Source organism: Ursus americanus, chromosome 36 (assembly GCF_024610735.1).
Source record: "Ursus americanus isolate L20-20 chromosome 36, mUrsAme1.1.p, whole genome shotgun sequence".
Classification (NCBI taxonomy): domain Eukaryota; kingdom Metazoa; phylum Chordata; class Mammalia; order Carnivora; family Ursidae; genus Ursus; species Ursus americanus.
This window is the reverse complement of record NC_142162.1, coordinates 25,091,078-25,100,249: the sequence shown is the minus strand read 5'-3', so window position 1 is coordinate 25,100,249 and position 9,172 is coordinate 25,091,078. Positions and strand designations below refer to the sequence as shown.

The 9,172-nt window shown below is 58.6% G+C and overlaps 1 protein-coding gene across 1 annotated transcript; it reads right to left on the bottom strand.

The window, feature by feature from the left end:
- Window positions 1–199: 199 nt before the first annotated feature.
- Window positions 200–9,172, bottom strand: ITPKA (inositol-trisphosphate 3-kinase A). Its single transcript, XM_045772478.2, has 7 exons — window positions 8,615–9,172; window positions 2,184–2,280; window positions 1,874–2,090; window positions 1,538–1,742; window positions 1,204–1,305; window positions 896–967; window positions 200–801 (listed from the first exon to the last, which is right to left on the bottom strand). Exons 1-7 carry the CDS (start codon window positions 9,101–9,103, stop codon window positions 598–600), a joined length of 1,386 nt encoding a protein of 461 aa, XP_045628434.1. The 5' UTR covers window positions 9,104–9,172; the 3' UTR covers window positions 200–597.

Genomic DNA, 9,172 nt, shown 5'->3' with positions numbered 1-9,172 from the left:
AGAGTTTGAAACTGCCTCCTGCAGGAAGCCTCTAGATTACCCGTTCCCCATGAGCATCCTTCATCTACAGATGCCTCCAATCCTACAGATGCCTCTAATAAAGAGCTCTTCTCATACCCTCCAGTGATCTGAGTGGACATTAGGGATGCCAGGGAAGTGAGAAAGGGATCAGAGGAGGGAGGGGTTGAGGCCTGAGTCACCAAAGTTGGTGTTTTTGAGTTTTATTGGGAAAGGCTGTCCATTGTAGTGTGGGAGGTTAGACCAATAGATCTAGTGCCTGCGAAATAAAAGTCATTATTGGCCTCTCTAGAGAGATACGCAGCCCCCTCAGAAGAGCTGGGCTGAGGAAGGAGCCCATTGTCTCAGCCACCCCTCCCCCACCCCCACCCCCACCCGGTTAATTAGTGCCATCGGTTCTGGGAACTCTGGGTCTTGTATGGGGGACAGCCCCCTGCGCGTGCAGTGCGTCCCATAGTGGTTGGCACCTGGCCCTGCAGAACCGTGTGAATGGCCCCGCACTGCGGGGTTTCAGTCTCTCGCCGGCATGCATGGCGGGGACGCAGCCGCAGGTCCATCTGTTAGAACCGGGGCCCAGCCTCATCTCTCGGCCAGGCTGGCCAGGATGCTAATGAGATTGTCCAGCCCCAGCAAATAGCCGTCCTCGCGGTTGCCCTCCTCCCAGGGCCGCCGGTGGTCCAGGGTCTGGCCGTCAGGGAGGGGCGTGGTCTTGCCGAAGTCGATGAGCCACACACCTGCGCGATGGCAGTGATCGTGCACGAAGAGTAGCGAGCTGCCAATCACCTGCCGAGCCCCACACGGTCAGGCCACAGCCCTTTCCTGGAAAAGCCCCCCATCCTATTCCTGCTGTAGCCCTCACAGAGCCTACCCCTCTTACCTCGTGCCTCCTAAAGAACTCAGAGACCTCCAGGGTGTCCCGGATCTGCTGCAGGCGGTTCAGATACCTCCTCTGGAGAGGGCAGGATAGGATAGGAGGGCAGATTTACTAAATACTAATTGAGCCTCTGCTAATACTAGGGGCCACGACGCGTGCTTGGCTTGGCAGATACCGTGGTGAGGAAGAAACAGGCCCCCCCCCCCAGGTGCCATAAATGCTACGATGGGTGCCACAGGCGAGGGCACCAGACTGGATGACCTAGGCACCCCTCGGTTTCAGGTTTCCCAACACCAGGATCCAGCGCTCACCAGCACTTCCGCATCCCCTTGCACAAACTCCTCGAAGACGCGAATCACCTGCTCCCGGCTTCGCGTGGTCTTAAAGTCGGTGCTGCAGGAGCCGTCGGCTTTCTGAAGGAAGTGGGACAGGAAGTGTCAGGGTCCCCGTTGTCTCTCCTCTGCTCGAGGGGAGAGGATCAGGCTAGAGTAGCGGTACCTCCCAGGACGTTGGCTGCCAGGGACGGCGGGAAGGCCGCCAGAGAGTGCCTCGCGGTGGGGGTCAACAAGGAGGGCAGACACCGCGCAGTGGGGTAAGGGCAGAGGGAGGGCCAGGACGCTGCAAAGCGAAGCGGGCCTGGCCCACCTTGATGCCTTCGATGCGGAAGCCGAGCGTGGTGCTGGAGCTGATGCCTTCCCGCCACTGCATGTAGCGTGGCTTGGTGACCGCGCGCTGCGCGTGCTCCTCCTCGGTAGGTGCCGCAGGGTCTACAGCCAGCATCTTCTTGTACATGTCCTTCCGCAGCTTGGGCCGCTCGCGGGCTTTGGTCAGCTCCTCTTCCAGGTAAGTCCTGCAGAGGCGCGGGCCGCAGTGGGGCATAAGAGAACGCACACCTGGACCCTGCCCGGCGCGGCTCTGGGCGCCCGGGAGAGCGCTCAGCCCCGCCCAGTGCCCCCGCGCGGACAGCCAGGGCACGTGTACCTGACGCCCATCTTGCAGTCAAGGACGCAGGGCCCATCGAAGCCGTCGAGCAGGTCCTGCAACTGCAAGTAGCTCTCGCCATCGCGCTCCACCACGCCGTGGAAGGCGGGCACGCAGCCGCGCAGCGCGTCCGCCATGAGCCGCGCCAGGCAGTAGCGCTCCGGCTCCGAGCTGCGCTTCAGGATCAGCCCGCTCGTGCCCGCCGCCTTGAAACTCCCTGCGGACTGGCACCAGTTAGCGCGGCCTGGGCCCTTCCTTTGCCGGGCACCCGCTCGCCACCACCCCCTCCCCGCGCCTGCCCTGTGCTCACCCGTGTGCCCAGCCAGCTGCACCCAGGCGTAGCGCTTCTTGAAAGGGCTCATGACGGGCAGATTCACCATGGTCCGGATCTTCTGCCAGTGGCTTTTCTGAAAGCGACAGGGTCCCGGCGTGCACGTTGCCGTCAGCAATGCATAGGCCCTCCCTCCTTTGGCACGGGGTCTCCTCCTGCCCCACCCCACCCCACCGCAAGCAGCTAGGGCCCCGTGGTTCCTTCACTCCCTCCCTCCCTCACTCAAGGAAAGTGTATTGTGAGCCTGTGTGGAGGATACGGAGACAGGCACAGGTGATGACAGATACCCAGCTTCTCAGTTTCTCCTGGTACTTGTTCATTGGTATACATATTTTATGCTGCATAAATACAGTTTTTCATCATCTTTCCCTTAACTTCATTCATACTTCTAAGTCATTCATTTTGTTATTCAATTAATATATGCCAGGTACAGTGCCAAGCACTGGGGTATTCACTGGAGAACAGGATAGTGATTCAGCGGGACAAATAATTAAGTTAGTATAATGCGTTAGGTAAATGCTATGACAAGGGAAAATACAGGAGGCTCTCCACCGTGCTGAAAAGAGCCCTGGACTTGGTGTCAGAAGGCTCAGGTTTGCACCCCAGTTCTCCTGCTCCAGCTGTGTGGGTAGGTTACTAAAGTGTTGGGTCAAGGATTCAGAACTTTCCTGAGGATGAGAATCACCTGAGGGTCACCCATGCAGACACTCAGGTCTGCCTCAGGGAAATTCTGAGTAGGTCTGGGTGGAATCAAAAATTTGCATTTCTAACAATGCCTCAGGCGATTCTGGGGCCTGAGAAGCCTCTGAGTGTCAGTTTCTTCATCTGTAAAATGGGGAAATAATCACTCTCGCTGGGTTGTTATGAGCAGTAAATGAGGTTTGAGCGTGACAGGCTCCCGCCCCCCTACCCCTGCGACCCCATTCCTTGGCATGAAGCGGAAGCTGGACAAATCTGGATTACTGCTTCAGTCACTTTGGACCATTGGTTACTCTCTTTTAGGGAGACAAACATGGAAACAAACCTTTGCAAAGGCCGAGGGCAGAGAGGCTAGCCTGGCAGGGCCTGGGGAAAGAATGACTTGGGGCTCCCCAAGACCCTCTTGCTATTCCTGGATGCCATATCATAAGTCCTCACCAGTTGGCTAGGGCCAGGCTACCCTTGGTCTTCTTAGTCTAGACCCAGAAACCTAAACTTTGAAAACGGGATGCAGAGCTGAGAGCCTGTCAGCTCAGATGAAACTGGGGGGAAAAATGTAGATTTCGGTGTACCTCCTGCCTCACCAACATTGCTTCTGGCCTCCACCCAATCCTGAGAGCATCTCATACTTTGGACCTTTCCTTTTGCCACCCAAAACTCATCAGTCCTGTGCCCAACCTCTGAAGCACCCAGGTTTGCCCATCCAAGCTGTGTGTCTGCTGCCTCCCCCCAGGGGTGCTTGTCTAAGAGGAGTTAGAGGTGTGTTGCAGGCGTTACAGGGCTAGAACTTAGAAATCCGGCCTCCCTGAAGTCGTCTGAGAGAGGGAGAACTGGCACAGCGGCCTAACTGACCAGCAAGCCCCTTCCCGTGGGGAGGAGATGGGGGTTAGTGACAGAGCACTGGAATCAGGTGGCTCTATCACTTTTTAGCTGAGTGAACCCAAGTGAGAATTTCATCTGTGTGAGCCTGTTTCCTCCGGGAGGATGCAGCTGCTGCCATAACATGAGCCACCATTTACTGACCGCCTACTGCCTGCCAGGCGCGTCTCCTCTTCCATCAGAGAGCATTGCTCCTGCTTTCCTACTGAAGTCCCTACATGGCACACTAGGGTGTGATCACATGTCCAACCCCCAGGGATCTGGGGGTGTAGCCAGAAGCAGCCCACTAGAAGCATGACATCTCTTTCAAAACTCCCTTTTTTACTCTTTAAATACATACAAGGTTTGCATTCTGCTGCATAATAAATCCAAGTTTTATTATAAAACTCTCCCACCTCCAAATCCTCAAGTAAAATTCCAGGAAGATGTATGTGCCATGTGTATTCAGCGGCACCATCTTACACCCTCTTCTCCCACATCAAGTGCATGAGGCGGTGGGAGCATTACTGCCATTTTACAGAAGGAAGTCAAGGCTTAGAGGCGTTCATATCCCCTCACTCTCTGCCTCCAGCAGCCCAACCTCCTCCCCGTGTTCCAATTACCCCAGCAGTTTCCAAAATCCATGCAACCACCCCAGCTCCCTCTGGGGGTCAAATGGGACCCTGTGTGAGAAAGAGCTTTGTAGGGGGCGCCTGGTGGCTAGTCAGATAAGCATCTGACTCCTGATTTCAGCTCTGTCATGATCTCAGGGTCATGAGATCCAGCCCCTCTTCAGGCTCCCGTGCTGAGTGTGAAGCCTGCTTAGGATTCTCTCTCTCCTTTTCCCTCTGCCCCTCCCAGCTCTTGCTCTTCTTAAAATAAAATAAAATAAAATAAAATAAAATAAAATAAAATAAAATAAAATAAAATAAAATAGCTTTGTATAAGGTGAAGCAATTTGCAACCACAAGATGGTGTGTCTGCTCTCTGGGGAAACACTGAGATCTGCCTGGGACCGGTCTCTTCATGCAAAGGCATGGGTTTAATGGTATGGTTTCAGGCAGCTTTAGGGGCCCACTGGCAGAATTTTGGAGGCAGTGGGACCCGGATGGCCTTAGACGGTATATCTAGTTCTGTAGCCACACCAGCAGAAGAGGGAGACAGCCTTGGGTGAGGTGAGATGGGAGAACTGCACCATCCTTTCTTCCGGAATCTTGAAGGAGCAGTGAGTGGAACTGGAAGGTAGGAAGTGGCCCAGTGGAAGAGGATTTAGTCCCTGCAGTCCTGGGCTACTGCCACTTGATTGGTGTGTGACAACACAGCACTGACTTGTTTCCAAGCTGAGGTAAAATGGGGTCATCACCTACTCTCCTCACTCCAATTCTGTGAGGATCATATCAGCCAAGAGCAACAGCACCTACAGCTGGTTTTGGCCCTGCAGGTTACAAAGGGCTTTCATATGAGCCCTCCCAGCCACCCCCTGAGGTTGGTAGGACAGGATTAACCCCCCTGCCAGCGATGGATACAAACATGGAAGGAGTTTATGCAAGTATCAATGAACTCACCACCATCCATCTTAGGGAACTACCTCCTCCAGGGAACATAATGCAGATAAAAATGCATGTATCCAAAAAGGCTCTTGAAGAGTCATTCTTCAGTGGGTGGGTGGGGATTCTGGCATATGAACAACAGCAGGGAAGATATTTTTGAAGCAGGTAAGGCTTTTATTGTATGGATATCAGAAAGCAGGTTTATTACGTCACAGAGTGAAATCTAGCTGGAAGGAGGGCTGAAGCCCCAACCTCTGGCCCAGCCTACTCCCCCACAGAAGTCTGGGAAACCAACTCACAGCCAAAGGACACCTGGGCATCTTGGGGCAAATAACCCAGGAGAGCTGAGTATGTGAAAGAGTCTTAGGAAGTCACAGGGGCCCCTTCTGATCCTCACCCCTGGAGCTGCACACGGAAGCATCTCTCTCTCTGGGAAGGGCAGGACACTAGCCTCAGAGGCTCCTTCGTCCAAGCTCCATTTGGAAGGCCTGAGGACTCCTTAAATCACACCAGATACTCAGTGTATCTTCCGCCAGAATGGACCCTCGTCTTTGCTACTCATTCCTATACCTCCTGACTCCCACTCCCTACCTCTAATCACTCAGTCTCTGGCAGAAGCCCTCTGGCAGCCCAACCCCCTCCTCATGTTCCCATTGCCCTATCAAACCAGCACTCCCTGTGGTGGTGGTGGTGGTGAGAGCAATCAGTTTAAATTTATAAAATGATTTGCACTAAGGTATAAGTGACCCACGACTTCACCTTCCCAGGGGCATTTGCTTTTTAAAAAGGAAGTCTGTTAACCTAAATTCTGCACTATAATTAGTGAAAAGCGAAGTATGGGAGTTCTGGGTCCAGGACAGGATAGCATCGAGGTCTCCTTACCTATCCTGGAGCACTGAAAGAAGAGAACCAAGTGAACAGGAGCCAAACACCCTGTCTTCTGCTACAGCAACACCCCAAAATTGTTTAAAGAGGCAGCCAAGGCCTAAGAATATAGTCATGCCAGTTGCTCTTGGGGGTAGGCCCCCAACTCCTCTTCTGATCTGTCTGGGTTTCCCTACTCACAACTTTCTCCTCTACCAGAAGAGGGGCCCCAGGAGGGAGGCAGGTTGCCCAGTCCCAACTACTCTGGGTGGGGGTGGGAGCCCAGCTCCAGGCTCTGGGCAGGATGTGAGGTGGTCCTAGGAGACCGAGCCTCTCTGTCTTGAGTGAAGCCAAGACACACTCAAGACACCATGTGCCATGTGTGAGTACGTGCCAGGCAGAGGCAAGGTAGAGCCTTCCGGCCCGCGTCTTGCTCCGAGCTAATCCGTTATGCACCCAGGCCCGAGTGTAAGGGACTGGCCAGCGGGCAGCTGCAGAACCCTTCTCCCAGGCGCATCCTTCACGGCCCGCCGATGGCCTCCGCTTCCTGACTGGGGAAGCCCTAAAGACAGCCTGGACCGGCGCTCGGTGCCGCTCCCGGCCCGGCCGCGAGGCAAAGTCCGCGCCGGGCCCTTCCACGCGGACGCAGGCAGCCTCTGTCAACAGCTACGGGCTTATCTGCCGCCGCCGTGGCTGTTTGCCTTCGGGGAGGCCCCGGCGGGCTGGGGGTGGGGAAGGCCTGGGAGCCGCAGCCTTGGAGCTGGAAGGGCCCTCGGCGGCCATCTGCTCCAGCTCCTGGCCGCGCCGGAAGACCGCGAACCTTGGGGAGGGAGAGACCGGCCGAAGACGCCGGGGCACAGCTGCGACTGGTCTCCGGAGCCTTGACCCCAGCCGGGCTGCTTACGTTGCAGGCAGGCTTGGGCCGCGGGACCTCCTCCGACTGGGGGCGGAAGAGGGAAGCGGGGGGCTGCGCTCCTGGAGTACTTTCTTCTGCACCCGCTTCTCGGCTTGTCAGAGACCTGACCAGGGCAGCGGTGCACCCAGGACAACTGCTCCGCATTTCGGGGGAGGTGGGGAAGAAGGAGTCCTCTCACTGCCCCACATTCCACCGCCCTGGAAATCCCTCGGTGGCACCCGCATCCTTGTAGGAGCCAGGGTTGTACTAGGAATGATCACGGAGCAGGGGTATCCTTATCTCCGGGGGAGGAGAGAGGGACTCCCCGCACCCTACGCTTGACGACGGCGTGTGTGTGTGCGTGTTCCTGCTCTATGAGACCTTTTCCCCTTGTGTCCCTTACAAATCACGCTGCCCTCTGGGTATTGTAAGTCTCCGCGGGTAACTGAGTCACAGATCACTGCAAGTCCTACAGGGTCTCCTGCGCCTCGTCCAATCCGAACGAGCCGCGAAGCCCAGGTCCAGCAGGCGGAGGCCGCGCCTCAGGGCTCTCCGCACCGCGCCCAGGCCACCCCGGCGCGTCCGCAGCTCTCACCGCCCTTCTGGGCGGGCCCGGAGCCACCAGAGCCTGCGGGGCGCCCTTCGCCTCTCCCTCCGCTCCAGGGACACTTGCATAACGTGGATCTAGAGCAACTCCTTCGCGTCGACCGCGGGTAGTTATTTAAAATATTTGGCCTTGGTTAAAAAGAGGGGACAAGATGGCTATCCCAGGCGCTGCGCACCCCTAAGGGGCAGGCACTGGGAATGGCTTCGGTGCACCCTGACCCGGGTTATCCGAGGGTCAAACCTGGCCCCAGAACACCAAGGTTACAGAGGCGGCGATTAGCAGGAGGATCCCGCCCTTTCAGCCTCAGTTTACCTCCTCCCGGTTTAATTAGGAGCAGTAAACCGGGGGAGGGCTGCGTTCCACTCCCTGCCGGAGCCCCCAGCCCCCAGCCCCTCCCTTCTCTGCGTCCACGCCTCGTGCGGGCGCCGGGAGCAGACGGCTGCAGCTCCCGAGCAGAGCCTAGAGCGCCGCTCCACTCCCACTCAGGAGAGGGAAACCGTGGCAACGGCGGGGGTGGGGCCGCCGCGCGGGAGAGGGGGCGGGGAGAGAGGGAGACTCGTTCGCCCCTCTCTCTCCAAGAGTTCGCGGGGCAAGTCCAAGCGCCTCCGATCCCTCCGGCCCCACTCCCTAGCCGGCAAGTCACGATCTCCACCCCCGCCCCACCCGGTGCCCACGGCCGGTCGCAGACTCCTCCTCCCTCTCCTTCTTAGACGCCCTACGGCCGGGGCCGCGACCCGCTGGTAGAAGCCCGGAGAAAACCGCCAAGGCGGGAGGTCGGCCCGGGCCCTCCCTGCGACCCCGATGCCCCAGCTAAGCAGTGAGGGTCAGACCGTCGGCGGAGGGAACTGAGCGCGGGAGTCAGCCCTCCGCCAGCTCAGAGCTGGGTCCGCCGCGCGGCCCCCGCGCCCCGCGCTGGCCCCGCCCCCGCGGCCCATACCTGACCCACGTCCTCGCTGGCTTCCAGCTGCACGTTGCCGCGGCTCCGGCTCTCGCTGTCGCTCAGCAGATCGTCCTCCGAGTCCTCGGGCAGCGACGAGGAGCCAGTGGAGGAGAGCGACGAGGTGGAGAGGCGGCGCGGCTGCTGCAGGTGCGAGGAGCCCACGGCCGGGAGCCAGCCACTCTCCGGCTCCGGCGGCCCCGGGCTGGCAGGGGGTACGTCCGGCTCCTCGGCTGTCACAGTCAGCTGCGGGATCACCGGGGCAGGGGGACCCCGCGGAAGCCCGTTGGGGACCTGTCCCCCACGCCTCTTGGCCCCGCGGGCCCGGGGCTCCCCTGCGGCGGCGGCGGCAGCGACCGCCGCGCAGCGCGCCTCGAAGAGCAGGCGCAGCTCCCCGACACTCCGGCGCGGGGCCCGCTCCAGCCCCGGGCTGCAGGGACCCGCGCCTCCCGGCCGCGCCATGCTCGTCGGGCCCCCGGGCAGGGTCATTTCCCCGCACGCGAGCCGCAGCAGAGCCCACCAGCCCGCGCCGCGGCGAGGACTGGAGACGCTCGGCGC

Excerpts from the sequence above, each read along its gene's own strand:
- ITPKA (XM_045772478.2), bottom strand. The coding sequence starts at position 9,103 with ATGACCCTGCCCGGGGGCCCGACGAGCATGGCGCGGCCGGGAGGCGCG. Across the intron at positions 968-1,203 it reads AAGGGGATGCGGAAGTGCTG|AGGAGGTATCTGAACCGCCT; the intron begins GTGAGCGCTGGA and ends TGCCCTCTCCAG. Across the intron at positions 802-895 it reads AGTTCTTTAGGAGGCACGAG|GTGATTGGCAGCTCGCTACT; the intron begins GTAAGAGGGGTA and ends GGGGCTCGGCAG.